The sequence below is a fragment of the Nuphar pumila genome, chromosome 13, assembly GCF_984573655.1.
Source record: "Nuphar pumila chromosome 13, dmNupPumi1.hap1.1, whole genome shotgun sequence".
NCBI lineage: Eukaryota > Viridiplantae > Streptophyta > Magnoliopsida > Nymphaeales > Nymphaeaceae > Nuphar > Nuphar pumila.
In genome coordinates, this window is record NC_143261.1 from 75,356,284 (window position 1) to 75,373,073 (window position 16,790).

The window sequence follows — 16,790 nt, forward strand, 5'->3', positions numbered from 1 at the left end:
CATTTTAACACCCCCCCTCAAACTTTGCGTGGGGGAACGAAAAGATTGAAGAATGCAAGAGGAAGACTCTCAAGGCTTCAAGAGCCTTCAGTCCGAATGCCATTGAAATTTGCAAATGTCTTCCTCCAAAGTCTTTAACGATGAGCACCTTTCATGATCTATCCAAGGTACTTCTTTTCCTCTCATCTTCAAGATCCTGTGGAACAAATCAAGAAGAGGTCCAAGTAAAAGATATCTTTGCACTTTAATCAAGTGAAATATTCCAAATAAAATGAATTAACCAAAAAATCATATCATATAATTCATCCAAAAGTAATGGTGCAAAAAGATATTCTATGCATAATTCATCACATGATTTGATGGAACAAGATAATTACTTATGTATGCAAAGTGATTTTAGAAAACCAATTTTTCATAATCATATACCATGTTGAAGAGGGAGCGGAAACAAATTACAAGAATGCATAATGCATTCATAAAGTCCAACATTGGACAAACATAACCTCATAACGAGGAATAACATAATGGTCCACAAGGGACACCACAAGAAGCCTACGAAGAGGCATAAGTTGCACATAATTTATTAAATGAGGGCCAAAAGGCCATAATGAGCATATGCATATAATATCATGAAATGAATCAACACCTAAAAGAGTCATTAATGATCATGCTCTAATCATACTTTAGTCAAGTAATATTATATGAGCCGATAAGATAGAAAGACAAGTGTTATTGTTTTTAGCAAGTCCTTTGAAAGCGATTTCAAGAGGGAAATGCTCAAAAGAGTGTATAAAACATAAGAGTTCAAAAGGTTTTAAGTCCACTTAAGAGGCAAAATAATGAGAGTTATTTGAGTAGAGAACCTTACACATTTAGGAACATCTCACTCAAATGATTGCAATTACAAAAACTCGTTTTGCATATCAAATATAAAAGGTGACCAAAAAATCAATTTGATTTTAAAATATGTATATTAATGATATGATTCACATGTATCTTTAAAAGACAAAATATGAATGAAATTTTACAAATTTCAACAATAATTCATCAATTACAAGCAACTACCTCATTAGTCCTCCAAAACCCACAAATCAAGTGTATAAGCTACTAGATCAAGAACATAAATATAATGCCATTAAAAGCCAAGGACACACACAACGGTGTGTAAAAGAATCTCTTATCTACATGTAATAATACTTGAAATGAGTGCATCAACGATAAGAACAAGAGAATACACACCAACATGGACCAAAAGCATCTCTTGTCTATGTAAAAATACACTCAAGATCAAGTATGTTCAACTACTAGAACAAGAGTATCAAGCCAACCATGGGCTAAAACACAATACATCTCTTGTCTACATAAAATGGCACTTGAAACGAGTGAAAGAAGCCAACCATGGGCATACATCTCAGCGACTAGAACAATGATACAAATGCCAACATGGACTAAAATCACACACCATGGTGTGAATCAACGTGCCTTGTCTACATATAATAACACTCAAGACAAGTGTGTTCAGCTACTAGACCAAGAGAACAAAGCCAACAAAGGGCTACCAACACACAATGGTGTAATAATATGTCTTGTCTACATATGATGATACTTAGATAAGAGGTATAAGAGGAGAAGACTTTTGAGGCAATAAAACTTGTAATGACAAACATATAAATAAAACCTTGGACAATATTTTGAAAATAAATATGTGCACATACGCACAACAAGAACACTTGGAACACTTGTGCACAAAAGCATGTAAAAGTATCTTTAATAAGATACTATAATCGATGAAACAATATAAATGTAAGAACATACACACACCAAGAACACTTGGAACACTTGTGCACAAAAGCACAAAACACGAAATCACAAATGTGCAAATGCACTCATAAGATTCATAAGCAATAAAAGGTTGGACAATAATCTCCAACACCCTTGAATTAAATATACCTTAAAACATTTAAGGTTCTTAGACACCATATATCCATCACATTTATATATAAATAAGAGCATCCATAAGATCAATGGCCAAAAGAAAATAAGTGACACACTCATAATTAGAGATCATATAACAAATCATTCTAGAGTCCCAAGGTGCCCATAACTCACCTCAACAACCATCTTTAATATGGTAATTGGACAATCTAAAATGACATAACACAAGGTGCCCTTAACTCACCTCAACAATTATCTCTAATATAACAATAAGGCCATACAAAAAGGATTGATGCATCATATAACTTGTGATGGATAAAAATAAATGTCATAATGAACACGTAGGGAAATCATTTTTCAAATATGTGATTTTACAAAGAGGGCCGATTCAAAGGTCCAACATAATTAATCACAACAATATGCCTTCTAATAATTTTGCATAAATACGAAATTATGTTCAATCATGATCATTATCAAAAGACTTAATAAACACATCATAAAATATTTAAGCAATGTCACGTGTGAGGACGGATTTGGAATAATCCAAGAATCAAATCAAGCCTTTATAAATTGCAATTATATGCATACCAAGATGTAGAATGACAATAATCTTAAATGAGCAAATTTAGGACAACATGTAACAAGATATTGCGGAAGCACTTATAATGATAAAAGAAACAATCTCACAAGTCCACTAAGGGACAAAACAAGCCCTAAGGAAGGCAATATATATCATCTCTTTATTGAAAAGAGAGTACCATGTGAAAATGTCTATGAATAGATAATACGTGTACAAGCATGAATACTTTATAAAAGAAGTGTACGAAGACACTCTCACAACACTTGAACAAAATACGCAAAAAGCATAATAATAGCAAACATGCAATAATGCATGTATTTTATAAAAGGAGCAAAATGCTTGAGACTCTCAAGCTTTCACAAAGATGGTAATATTTTAAAAAATCTCATAAAAAACCAATATTAAAAAGAAGCTTATAACAATCATGAAATCTTTTCAAAGAGTATATACTCACAAGAAGATTCACAAGGATCAAAAGGCCTGTACATACGAAAGGAAGAGGGAAAACTTTATTAAAGTGGAGAAAATCCCAAAGAGAATACTAGGATTGCGTTATGGCATAAATCTATGAACAAAAATTCATAATATTATATGACTTAATAGATTATAACCAATGGCATGCATATGTTTTAAATAAACACAACATGAAATATTTAAAACATATGTAATAAGTATGCAACATTAATGAAGACCATAAATCTTATAATAAAACATATTCTTGAAATTGAATTGAAGAATGGAAAGAGAATAACCATATTTTATGAGATCATTTTTAAAACTTAATTCAACCGATATTATAAAAATGCCTCCTTAATCAAATATTGCTCGTATGAAAAAGAGCTCATTAGGTAGAAAAATAAAACATCATTTTTCAAAGACATGTTATTATGAAAAAACCTCATATAGGACATTTTAGAGGGTAAACACATACCTTTAATATGAAATAATTATGATGAGAGTATCTGAGCAATGCTACATCTCTCACAAACATTTTACTTCTAACATAACTTTCTTTAAAAAAAAACTTATTTTTCAAGAAAAGACATACGAAAGAGAATATAAAAAGTTCAATGGAATTGTTAAGAATCCAAACTCATAATGACATGGAGAAAAAAAAATATCTAATTCTTTATAATGCTCAATATTTAAAGAAATATAATGTATAGCAAATATTTTTAAGAAGCAAAAGAGAGAAACACATATGCAAAAACATATCTAATTCTTCATAATGCATAATACTTAAAGAAATATAATGCATACTAAATAATTTTAAGAAGCAAAAGAGAGAAACGAGAACTTCACCATTCTTCTTTAAAATTTCTTGAATAGCACGCTTCCCAATGCAACAAAGAGCAACTCGATCCCAACCTTGCTCTGATACCATGTAAGGAAACGACTTTGAATATATAAGGTTCAATAATAAACGAATACACATGCACATGAAGTGCGAATATACCCACTAAAGGGGAAAACATAAGCACATAATGTGCTAACACATAAACCCACAGAGGGGCAAAAATGCCTATATTATTGAAGAGAGGAATGGTGTAACACCCATTACATGGAGCAAAAGCTCCTCCAAAGGAGTGAGTAAATTACAAGGGGGAGACCCCTATTTATAACACAAGAGAGGAGCCGCATAGTGGGCTCCCAAAGGAGTCGTTGGGAGCCTTCCTAGGTGGCGCAAACCACAAAAAAGTAAAAAAATTAAAAAATAAAAATAAAAATAAAATTACAAACACATTCCAAATGGAATATGCGTAAAAAGGGGAAATGACTAAACTACCTCTATGCCTAATAATAGAGAAATATATATTATATATATATATATAATTAGGAAGATACATATGCATATATACCATATATGTATATGTATCATCCTTTATATATATAAAATATATATAAGATTACAAAGATTGAATGATACATTTTAACATGTAGAACTCTGTCATACCAAAAATGAATTTTCGGAATTAAATATTTTTAATAGTTAATTATTATTTATTAAATAATAAATTTCCAGAGGGTATCTCCATCCTTTGGGAGTCTTTTTAACTTTGAAATCGAGGATTTCTATCGACTTTATGAAACACTTAGCCAAATTTTATGAAGTCTCAGAATTTAATATTATAGAAAAACACACGATATTACATAACGAGAAGAGATGTCTAAGGCCGTCGCAGAATATGAGAAAAAATGGAAAGAGTGGAGGATGAGCCATTCCAAGATAATTGGATGGCTCATCAATGGTGTTGACATTCCAAGATAATTGGATGGCTCATCAATAGTGTTGACATCAACAAGTTCTCTAGCTTAGCAAAATTTGACTTCGCTAGTGATGCATGAAAATATCTTAAAGATATGTATAGTCTCAAGGATATTGCTCGCATATGCAAAATAAAGTGAGAACTATGACCTAAGGAGAGATGAACATTAGGGAATATTACAATGCCCTATCTTTTCTTTGGGACGAATTGACTCTTCTAGAGTTAAAATGACATTGCCCTCAAGACGTAGAACTCCGTGAAAAACAAAATAAAACGGCGCATTTCTACCAATTTGTTAATGGGCTTAGACCCGAATTTGAAGGGTCCAAGTCGGCTCTCCTTCATAGAGGAGGTGTACCTACCATAGTTGAAACTCTTGAATAGTTAACTATGGAAGAAAATAGGTTAAAAAAATCATCCACTTCAAACGATGAAGAATCCATGCTTGCTATATCAAAGCTCGAAAATCACACTAGGAGTTATAAACCTCCTCACTTTGTGAAAAATGAGAATGAAAGAAATTCTAATGACTATGAAGAAGTCAAAGTGATAAAAGAAGTGATCATGAATACAAGAAGGGTGGCAAAATTATATGTTACCATTGCTATGAACTGAGACACATCAAGCCTTTTTGCCCCAAAAGAAGGAAAGAAAATTAAAGAGGTAATAAAATGGTTGCTTTGGTGGGACCATCATTTGAAAAAAATGGTGTAGACGACTCCAAATGCATCGGCTCATTGCCTTTGACACAACTGATGGAGGCATTGCAACCAATGTTCAAAAATCAAGCTTCTTTCTTTCTGTGGGCGGTCGTATTCACAAGTGGTGACCCTGGTAAGACTTCTTGGATCCTTGACTCCGGTGCCTCTTTCCATATGACTCCAAATGAGTCCATATTATCCGAATGTCATACTAACCCAAATAACTCTTATGTTTCAACCGCTGATAGAACTTCTTTAAAAATTAAAAGTTTTTGGGTTTTTAAAAAACAACAAACCTTCTTTATGCAAAATATTAAAGTAGTACCAAAATTGAATTTAAACCTTTTATCCATTTTTTAAATTGCAAAGTTTTGTTTTCATCTAATGATTGTTTAATACATGATCTTCACTCCGAGAAGCCGATTGAGCGAGGTCATAGAAGAGGAGATCTTTATATTATGAACAATCTTAAGTTATCAAAACATACCTTTTGTAATTTTGTGGAAAAAAAGATATAGAAAATTGGCACAAAAGACTAGGACATCCTAGTATGTCCAAATTACACTTGTTTCCATTTCTTACAAGTTATAAAGAAAGAGATTTTGTTTGTGAAGATTGCATCCTTAGTAAAATGAAATCTTTACCCTTTGGGCTAAGACATTTTATATCTAAAAATCCATTTAAGTTGGTACATTCGGATGTATGGGGATCAACTCCGATTGTATCCAAAGGAGGAGTATCTTATTATGTTGTGTTTGTGGATGATTATAGTAGACACTCTTGGATTTTTTTTCTCAAACACAAATCCGAATTATTTGATTGTTTTAAAAAAAATTATTGCTATACAAAGAAAATTTAGAACCAATATTCAAATCTTTAGAACCGATTTCGGGAGAGAATTTGTGTCAAAAGAGTTTAAAAATTATCGACTTACGTAGGATTATCCATAAAAAATCTTGTCCTTATACTCCTCAATAAAATGGACTAGCCGGAAGCATAGGCATATTGTTAAGACCACTATAACACTTCTTATATCAAGAAATGTTCAAAAAATGTTTTGGGCCGAAGTCGCTCTTACAGCGGTTTATTTGATAAATAGAATGCCTTCAAAAAACATTGAAAACATTTTTCCTATTGAAAAAATATTTAAAACATCTCTCGATTATAAAAGGTTGAGAGTCTTTGGTTGTAAATGTTTTTGTCCTAAAAAGAAAATGACAAAGTTTTCCCAAAAGCAATTCCTTGTGTTTTTTTAGGCTATGTTGAAAAACAAAAGGGATATAGATGTTATGACACTAAAATAAACAAATTATATGTTTTAAGAAATGTTACTTTTCTTGAAAATGAAAATGGGTTTGGTAAAGAAAAAATCCAAGAGAATTGTGACTATCTATTTCTTTTCGACCTTGTCAATGAACATGAAAGATGTGAAAACATTCATGATGTGCATGCGAGTGACAACGACGACACTCATGATGCACATGGGAATGTGAATTATGGTCTTGATGGTATAGACCTATCTCATAATGAAATTCAAACCTATACTCGACGTACCGAAGACCATCCACCATGTGTTTTAGAAAGATACTTCCAAAATTAAGATGTAGATTCTCCTAGTATTAGAAAATCCATGAAAATTTCAAAGGCTCCTAGTAGATTTCTATCCTATGATTCTTTTGAACCTAGGTGTAGATCGTGTCTAATGGCTATACACTCATATATAGAACCAACATCCTACCATGATGCTAAAAATCAGCAAGAATGAATTAAGGTGATGAATGATAGATTAGAAGTTTTAGAAAAGGCAAAAACTTAGAAATTCAAACATTACCTAAAGGAAGGAAAACTATAGGATGTAGATGGGTCTACAAGATAAAAACTAAATGGGATGAGACATTAGAAATATATAAAGCTAGGTTAGTAGCCAAGGTATACAATCATGAATATGGGATAGACTATGACGAGACATTTGCTCCAGTCGCTCGAACGACCGCTGTTAGAACCCTTATTTATATAGCATCAATTAAAAAATGGCTAATCTTTCAAATGAATGTAAAAAATGCCTTTTTGAATGGTAATCTCAATGAAGAAGTTTAAATGAATCCTTCATCAGGTTTAAGTTTAGTAGATGAAAAAATCTGTCAGTTACGAAAAGCATTGTATGGTTTAAAACAATCCCTCAAAGCTTGGTATGATAGGTTCAGTAGTGTGATGATACAACTTCACTTTAAATCTTGTTATACGGACACTGCATTGTTTGTTAAGTCTTCTAATGCAGGAATGGTAATATTACTTTTTTACGATGATGATATGATTATCACAAGAGGTGACAAACATGAAGTAAATCATATCAAAGATGTGCTCAAAGACAACTTTGATATGACAATTATTGGTTTTTTGCAATATTTTCTTGGAATAGAAGCGACTTACTCACCTCGTGGTTATTTTTTGTCGCAGACCAAGTATGCAACAAAGATAATAGAACGGTCAAGACTAGTGACAACCTTGAATGGTTCTTTTGTTGTAAAAGCTCTTGTTTTTTTCTTTTTTCTTTTTTTCGGAAGCACCATCAAAGTGATTGCTGTGGTGGCTTCAGCTTTTCACATGCTCCAACAGATACAGTTGCTCACCTCAATTTCTTCAGCAGCTTCTTTTGCAATCTGGGTTATCAGTTTTTGTACTTAATCAAAGTGCGATCTTGCAATTGTCTTGTTTGATTCAGGTTGCATAAGATGGAAAATAGACCATGGAAAATTTTCAAGACTATATGACATGGTTGCGAGTTTGCAAAATAGTGCAAATACATGATCGAGAGCAAACTTTTGGCAACATTTAAATATAGAACCAGAAAGTAAAAGGGAACCTTACAATTCTATACACTGAATCTTGCACATCCATGCAGATGGTGGTAATTTGTTTTTCCTGACATCATTGTGGAAGCCAATTTAAGCATTGCCATTTATGGTTACAGATTATCTGTTCACCTTTAAACTTTTTGATGTAGACACGCTAAAGAGAATTTCAGGTTTATTTTTCTGTGTCACTCACATTATAACTATTGTTTTGAGCAAGTTTACATGATTACTTCATTTTATTAAATGTTTTTAATTTTGGTAATTTTGTAAGAAAGGGAGTCCATACTGATCTTATGAGCTTTCTATTTCATCATGATCAGACCGATCTTGTACACAGTAGAAATCAAAATTTTGTTGGTTTGCAGGCAAGAATTGCTGAGGGAGCGTGAAAGACAGAAGGAAGAAGAGGTTAAAGCTTTAAAGCATTCTATGCAGAGTGGAATGGTAATATCTTGCTTCATTATTTTTGGCAATAGGTGTGTGGAGTGTGGACATGGGTTGGATATCCAGTCGACTTAGATATGTTCCTACTGGACGTGGACCTTTTCTCGCTGACGATGTCAAAAAAATTCCTTTTTTTATTAATCTCTTGAGCTTCAGCTATTCTGGAAATCTGCTTTGGGATCTAGATACACTTGGGATTCTTTTCACCTTTGACCCATTGATCTAAAAGAAAATGTCATTCCGATTAGATTTTGATCTTCATATCTGATAATCAGAGTGCCTTTACAAGCTGTTTCAGTCCTCTGAAGATATTGGGCCTAAATTGCATATATGGGATCCTATTAGGTTAGGAACTTTGCATACTTGAATATGAATTCTTAGATCTGACGATTCTGACCTGTTGTTGCCCTTATCAAATATGAATTTTGTTCATCATGTCCTCTCTAAATCCGACCACCATAACATGTCTGAACGAAGACTGAAGAAGCTAGGTTGACCATTATTGAATTATCTTTCTGAAAATGTTCTAGCTTACTGTAGGTTCAGACATTTCCTTCTTGATGAGTTCAGTTCATCTTTAGAGTCATCATTATGGTACTCTCAGTAAGGTTTTTCTTATTTTTATGGTCTTGGGATTTTTTCAGCATAAAATATGTGCTTGGTTGTAAAACATATATCTTAGCCATTTTGTTTATATTTTGGCTGCTGTGGTCAAGCCAGTGATCTGTTTTACTTTTTTCTTTTAGTATTTTAATCATAATCACCAATATCACATATATTTTGTAAATATCACGATATTGACATTTTCTTTGCAAGGGCAGAAACAATGTGAGAATATGTGATATATTTAAAATATTGCTAGAACATATATTATTGTGATGTTTTGTGAGATTAAAAAAAATCTTATTTTTATGTACTTCAAGCATGCATTTTCTATTTTTTGTTTCTTTTATATTTTAACTTCTCTAACTGTTCCTTTATATTTTCATAAGAAATACAACAGAACCTATTATTTTTTATATTCTTTATATTTTTTTCATTTTTAAAACTTACTAGATTTTCTCAAGAAATCCCACTTTCCTAAAAAACAACTTCCGAGAAAAACCTTTCCAAGAAATTGCTGAGAACAATACTGGTGACTGATTTTAATTTTTTTATTTAGTTGTCATTTGCTTGTAAACTGATTGGGAGATAGGAACTTAGAAATTTTCTCATGGTCCATATTCAGGCACAAGCCATGAAAGAGCAAGCCCAACTGCGAGAAGAAATGAATTACCAATACAGACTTGGTAATTATGAGGTAAGTTTACTTTGTGTGAACTGGCTTATTATGTCCTTTTCTGTCATTTATGTTGAGTATCAATTATTGCTAGGCGGCTGCTGCAATCCAAAGAAGGTTGGATCCAGATGTGCCCATGTAAACACGTATACTACTGTTCTGCACGGAGTCCAGGTAGAGGCTGGTCTATTTCGCTTGTTCTTTCATAATGTGCATTCGGGTTATTTTCTCAAGGTGTTTATCTTCAATTTCTTCCCTTGGTTATAAGACTAATTGCTCTTGATTAGTAAATTTTCTCAGTTTATTTTTGGTAAGTCAGTTTTATAGTTTCATTTTCCAGGCCTTTTATCTTGCATAGATTTTTTCAACTCTATGTCAAGCCAATCTGTTTACTCCCTTCACTCACTTCCTCCAGGCCTGTTGGGTTGGTGGAATTGTGTGGCACTTGAATCCAATTTTTGCTAGTTTTATCTTTCCTCCAAATTGTTGAATTTTATTTCCAGCCAATATCAACCTATTCTTTTAGGTATTGAGATTCCCAAATTTCCTCAACAAGGGATGCGGTAACTCCATTTTGATGAATTTAATTGCAATGAAAAAATCACCAATTGCCCTGGTTTTCTTGCTGGCCCTCCAAAACTAGGAGTGTAAGGATGACTGAAGAAGTGAATGGTTAGAATCTTTTCAGATTCATGTAAATTGAGGCGTTTGTCAGTCCCTGACCTATAGATCTAGGTCCAACAAAAGTATGTGAGCTAGCTTGTATTTCAGTCTGATCTAATGATTTTTCTTGTCATAGGTAATCAGTTTAGTATGGAAGGACATTTTTGTCTACTTTTTTGTTGACTGAGTTGACCAGGTGTGGTTGTGTATTGATTAGAAAGAATCTCCTTTTTCAAGGACAATTTTCATCATGTATAATAAACTCTAAATTGTTTTAATAAAAAGAAGAGGGGTCAACTAGAACTCCATGGATTTGTATCTATTCTTCTCCTTGAACTTCTTCCCTCACTCAGCACTCGTTATCTCTTTCACAAATCCTGTAGAACTTTTACATCACAGGCGTAAAAGTGTTTGAACATGGTATCAGAGTGGGTTGGAAGAAGACAATTTATATCTTGTAGGCAATTGCCAGCTATATCTTTCTTGTAATTTTGCAATCTCATGTGACTTGGTGGTTTTTCCTTGGTTATTCAGGGGAAAAAATACAGCCCAAAGTTTATTGCCTCTGATAAGTATCATGAGAAGAAAAAGTAGAAACATAAGTGCAGTCCAACTTCTTCAGCAGTGTATGAATTTCAGTCCAACTTTATGGGTCAACCTCGGTTCCAATTTCTTGGATTGCCTCTCTAGGCGATATTGTTTGGTACAATATGAGATTAATGTATGAAGAAAGGCAAAGTGGATCCTTGTTAATATCCATTGCTCCTATAGAGACTCTTCTTGAAAGTGGGATAAGTGGCTAATCATTCATCTTCAAAGTGAACCATATAAAGATGGAATTGATTCTTAGTCCTTGATTGTGAGAGATCTTTAAAGTGAGAAAGATAAAGCATGTCCTTTATGTTAACAAAAAATACCAAGGTTTGGGGGTTGGTTGGTTTCACCTAAAAAGACAAGATTTTGATTATAAAAAATATATAAAGGAAAGATTAATGTGTTGATCTTTCAAAACCAATGTTAAAATTGTGTAAAATAGTTGTTTTCCTTTGGTTAAGGGTGATGGTGGATGAGATTTTTAATGTTTCCATTTCTCTAAACAAAATCTATATATTTACCTGATGTAGATGCATCTTATTGTATTTGATAAAAATGCTGTATGAAGATCTGGATTGTTATATTACTCAATCATTGATTTGAAAAAGATAAATGTAACTATAAAGAATCAGGTTTGTTGGATAAACCTTTTAGGTCCTATAATGTATGGTTCTAAATCACATGGACTTTTATAGATAAAAGGTGTTTCCAGTTGAAATGAACAGTTGGAATTGAAGATATCCAAGTGAAGTTCTCAGAACTATTATGGAAGAGCCAAGTGATAATTGTGAATGAAACTGGAGTGTCCCAAAATTGAATGGTTTCTCATAAAAAAATGCACAGAAGGTAATGCATCACCCATGATACAATAAAACAACTTGCAGGAATCTTATCTTGAGTTTTGCTCTGAAATGGGAACATAAAGTTGAATTGTAGCCTGTTCCAGTGGTGGAGCCAGGGGTGGGCAGTCGCCCACCCCAGAATTTGAAACCGAAAAAAAAAAATACTGTGCCTCCAGCGATATTTCGTAAAGAAACAAAGAATCTTATTTTAACTCTTGTATGCTAATGCTTACCGCTATGTGTGTTTTATATGTTTACTTTTAATCCAGCAATCTGTTCGAGGATCAATAACGCATGCTTGGAATTGAAAAATTGTTAGTGTTGGACCTGACCTGTTCTGGATATTATCGTCCGTGGTGTGTTGTCATTTAGATGCAGTTTGTTTTAGGTGGCGAGCACTCGCCCAGTACAGCGATCAGCAAGTGGTGCTGACACGTTTGTCTTCCCGTGGCAGCTGTATCACATACACCCTAAGCTTCCACCTAATCTGGACCAGCGTCTGTCACTCCCTGAGAATCTGCATTCAACCGGGTTCTGGATTGTGCGTTTTAAGCTTTAGAAACTGCTTTTGGAAAGCAGTGTAATGTTCTGGTTCCTTGCTGTTTATTTGAACTGAATGTATGCAAGACTGATCTCAAATGATTTGAGAATATTGTGATAAATATTGCTGATTTTTTTTACATTGATAACCAATCGATTTCAATATAATTCAAAGGCTTATTTAAGTTTTATCTCTTCACGAACGACTGTGCCTCCAACCTCCAATGATTTTTTTTGGCTCCGCCATTGATCCGAATAAATGGATCGTCCTTCAAGACCATAGCATTGTCCCCAAGACCCGAAGTCTGCCCACCCAACGAAAAACTCCTGGCTCCGCCACTGGCCTGTTCCCACTTCAGATGTCAGGTTATGACTACTGCCCTCATGAATGGTAACACTCTTTTATCAACTACCACTAATTCCTACGATTCTGAGGGCTGTTTGTCATTGCTTACAGTTGAAAGGCACGTGTCATGACCTGCAACTGGGATAAGGCTTCGATTATCCAACGGATTCTTTGGTTGCCATGTCTATTGCATTCGAGAGAATTATTCTTGAAATTGCTCTGAAATGATTGATCACTGAAATTAAAGACAAAAGCAATCACACAATTTCTCCTTAACAAAATTATTGGAAAACAATTGTACTTTACGATAAAAGTGACGTGTTTATTTAAAAACCACACAATTTGCCAAAAGCTATTGGATGACCAAAACCGCAAATAGCAATTTTTGTTAGGACTTCTTTATCACATGTGAGAAACTCATGAAGTTGCGCCATATATTGTCAGCTCGTTGGGTATTGCAAACTCACTTAAAAGGAAAGTCTTATGTTTATTTATGGGTATATCATGAAGTCCACATTAATATTTGTGAGCATTTTTTAAAACCCAAACTTCGAAACATTGCAAATACCTAACTAAGTGAGCATATACATTTTCTTAATACGCGAAGTTTTTTCAAAATGCAAAGTTACTCTAAATATGCGAAGTTCTTTCTAAAGATGCAAAGTTTTTTTTTTTAAATATGTGAGTTTATTTTCAAATATTCAAAACATATTTGTAAAAATATATCGATGGCATGCTTTGTTGAATCATATATAAGGTCATTTTTGTTTATTTCTAAAAAAAATCGCATACCTTTTCTCTTTATAACCTTAAGCATTTTCCCTCTACTCTTATAGAGATTCTTGTGATTTTTTTTATGCATTCTTTTGAGGCTGCAGTATCATCCTTCTCATGGAACTTTTGGTTAAGTAAAAAATAGAGTTCTATATGACCATGTACGGCATGCTAAGTGGAGTGCGATTAGGTCTCTATTCCCAGGGTGGTTTCTTCATATCATAAATTTAAAAAAAAGCAATGCCAAGTTGATCAGGCTGTGCCCTCAATCTTGGTTCTACAATAGCTGCAACCCGTCAAGTTTTTTTTTTTTTTGAGCCAAAGATAAACTTGTTTTTATTAATAAAAATAAGCATGACTTAGGGCGATGAGGGTCAAGTTAAAGACCCTTTTGGTTTGGTCAAGTCTTAGTATTAGCCATGCCATGCCAACCAATCCAATTTCTTGCCAAAGCCTCTCCTTTTATTTCAAGGACAATGACTCCTGACCGGATCATCAAAGCTGAAACCCAAAACAAAATTCAATTCGATTAACTTGGATCCAAAAATCCAAACGGTGAATCGCAATTACCAAGAAACGAAGTAGATTGTGTGAAGAAAAGCAGTGAAGCCAATATTAATGGGAGCACATGACAACCGAAAGAAACGGGAGTGGAAGTGAATAAGAAACAGCATGAAATCTATGTAAAATTAACATGAACGTTTGTTATAAAAGAATTAATAATTTTTTAAATATAAAAACGTAAGATGAGAAGAGAAAGTGAGAGAAAAATAAGGAAACGAAGGAAAGAACCAAAGCTTCTCTTTTGTTTTTGAGAAAGCGAGAAGTTTTCTGCTTGTGAAGCTGGAAGAGAGTTTAATTATGCGGTGAATCATTAGCCAAGTTTGGAACCGTTGGGCAACCCGACCAGTTGACATGCCAAGTTCAACTTGACCGAGTCCCGGCATCCATTGCCAATGGGAATAAAAGGGAAATTTTAGTGATCTAAGAAGACCCCAAAATGCAGGGGGGCATGTTTATAACAGGAGGCTATTTTTGTCTTATAACCAGAAATAGGAAATTCCGAAATTGCCCATCAGAAGAGAATCTCCTCTACTCTCCCACTTCCTCTCTAAAAAGCTCAGACCTTGCTGGACCTTCTGCCCTCTCTCTGAGAGGGAGGTGTAAGAAATCAGACTAGGGTAGTGGGGGTTTTCTAGGTGACAGTTGGAAGGAATGGGGGGGTCCTCTTGGGGCAATCATAGGGAGATACCCTACCTCTGGAGATGAGCACCCCAATGGTGACACCCAGCAAAATGACATCATCAAACACAACAGGAGGTTCAGGGACGTGGTGTTCCTGATCGTATTCATCGTTTTCTAGGTTGCCATGATCGTCAATTCCAGCTTTGGGTTTAACCAGGGAAACCCTCTGAGGTATTACATGGTCGCTTTCTAGGTTGCCATGATCGTCAATTCCAGCTTTGGGTTTAACCAGGGCAACCCTCTGAGGTATTACATGGTCCCCTTCTCTTCTTGCATTAGATTTCCATTTTTGACCATGGTGAAACAAAATTTTTGGTTTTGTTCACTTCTTTTCCCATCTTCTTCAAGAGAACCTAGCCATAGCTTGGGTGGTGGTGGTAGTTTGTTGGTTCTTTTTGTAACGACCCGATCCGGGGCCTCTCAAACCCGGGTTCTTGAACGTTAGTTCCCAGAAGGAAATTACTTTATAATCTCAAGAATCAACACAAAATCTTGGCAGAAAATTTTTATTTTTTTTTATTTTTTTTGTTTAATTTAATATTTAAAGGTTCATACATCCATTTTTTTTTTCAATAACCATTCAAATGCATAAATAAAATAAAATAGTAGAGGCAAACCATACTTTGATGTGACTAATATGACAGTCATTTTAGGTCCAGTGAGTGATGACAACAGTTCCTGAACCTACAGTTACAACCAAAGAAGACGAGTCTACAACCCAGTAAGATTCCATTCACAAATATAGATGACTGTTGCAACTCTAGTGAGCTCTAAGCTCTTAGTCTTAGTTTAATTTGCTACTTTACACACATGTTATTTATCAGTTTTACCTCTTTTACCATAATTCTAACATCATTCTCAGACACCTCTATTCTATTCGGCTATTATGGACATAGCCTTCTCGAGCGTAGCAACCCATGTAGACAACTCAGAATCTATGATGTTGGCCAAATATATAAATTACTCACAACAACATATTCCAAACTGACTCAGACTACAAACACAGGTGTTGCAACATCTCGTCGATTGAAAGCCGAAAGCGAAGAAGCTCAATCGGTAGCTAGCCAAAGAGCCAGGGTGACTATAACTGCCCCCAAGGTGTCTCAAAGAGCTATACCTGCCCCCAAAGTTTTGTAGTTCATGCTACATCCTACATGTGTCTAGTGGGGCAATGTTTTAACCTCTAAGGGTCACCTAGAAACGTCTGAGATATTCTCAAGTTACTCACGAGGTACACACCTCAACATCACCACAGACCATGCCTCCTAATAGAGTTCTCCATCATACACTTGGTGGTCATCCTATATACAATTTTCACTCAACATTCACATATTAAAGTCAGTGTATTATACAATCATCAATGTATGTCCACTAACTACATGTTCACATATCAGAACTATTAAGGATGACAACCCACCACAGATAAATTCACTACGCTTACAATGTCCCTGTAACGACCCCAACTCATACCTCTGAAAAATGCATTTTTTTTTAAACCAATTGCGAAAAGTTTATCAAGAATTCGAGGCCTTTACAATTCTAATTCACATTCACAAAACCACAAGGGATCTTACACACCATCCTTCAAACCAAACCCAAACTGAATCAACTTTGTTAATTTAAAATCAAATAGTCTGACAAGTGCAGAATAAAAGAAAATCAGAGTAAGTAAAAAAACTAGAGCCACATTGTCCCTAAGTGATCTGTCGAGCAATCGTGATGTAC

At 34.3% G+C, this 16,790-nt stretch overlaps 1 protein-coding gene and 1 pseudogene across 4 annotated transcripts in view; both read left to right on the top strand.

Annotated features, from left to right (window-relative positions):
* LOC149818743 (uncharacterized) overlaps nucleotides 1-12,884 on the top strand; it is a 42,586-nt gene extending 29,702 nt beyond the window's left edge. For 2 of the 4 annotated variants that reach the window (XM_089983978.1, XM_089983981.1), the window contains 4 exons: nucleotides 8,704-8,782; nucleotides 10,011-10,082; nucleotides 10,156-10,235; nucleotides 10,861-11,030. In XM_089983978.1, the coding sequence (XP_089840104.1) occupies nucleotides 8,704-8,782; nucleotides 10,011-10,082; nucleotides 10,156-10,203 (199 nt within the window). In that variant the 3' untranslated portion in view covers nucleotides 10,204-10,235; nucleotides 10,861-11,030. Of the gene's footprint in view, nucleotides 1-8,703; nucleotides 8,783-10,010; nucleotides 10,083-10,155; nucleotides 10,236-10,860; nucleotides 11,031-11,258; nucleotides 11,475-12,614 lie in introns of those variants that run through there. The other 2 variants (XM_089983980.1, XM_089983979.1) reach the window with 2 other exon arrangements.
* Nucleotides 10,715-16,790, top strand: part of LOC149818744 (choline transporter protein 1-like) — a 30,953-nt pseudogene continuing 24,877 nt past the window's right edge.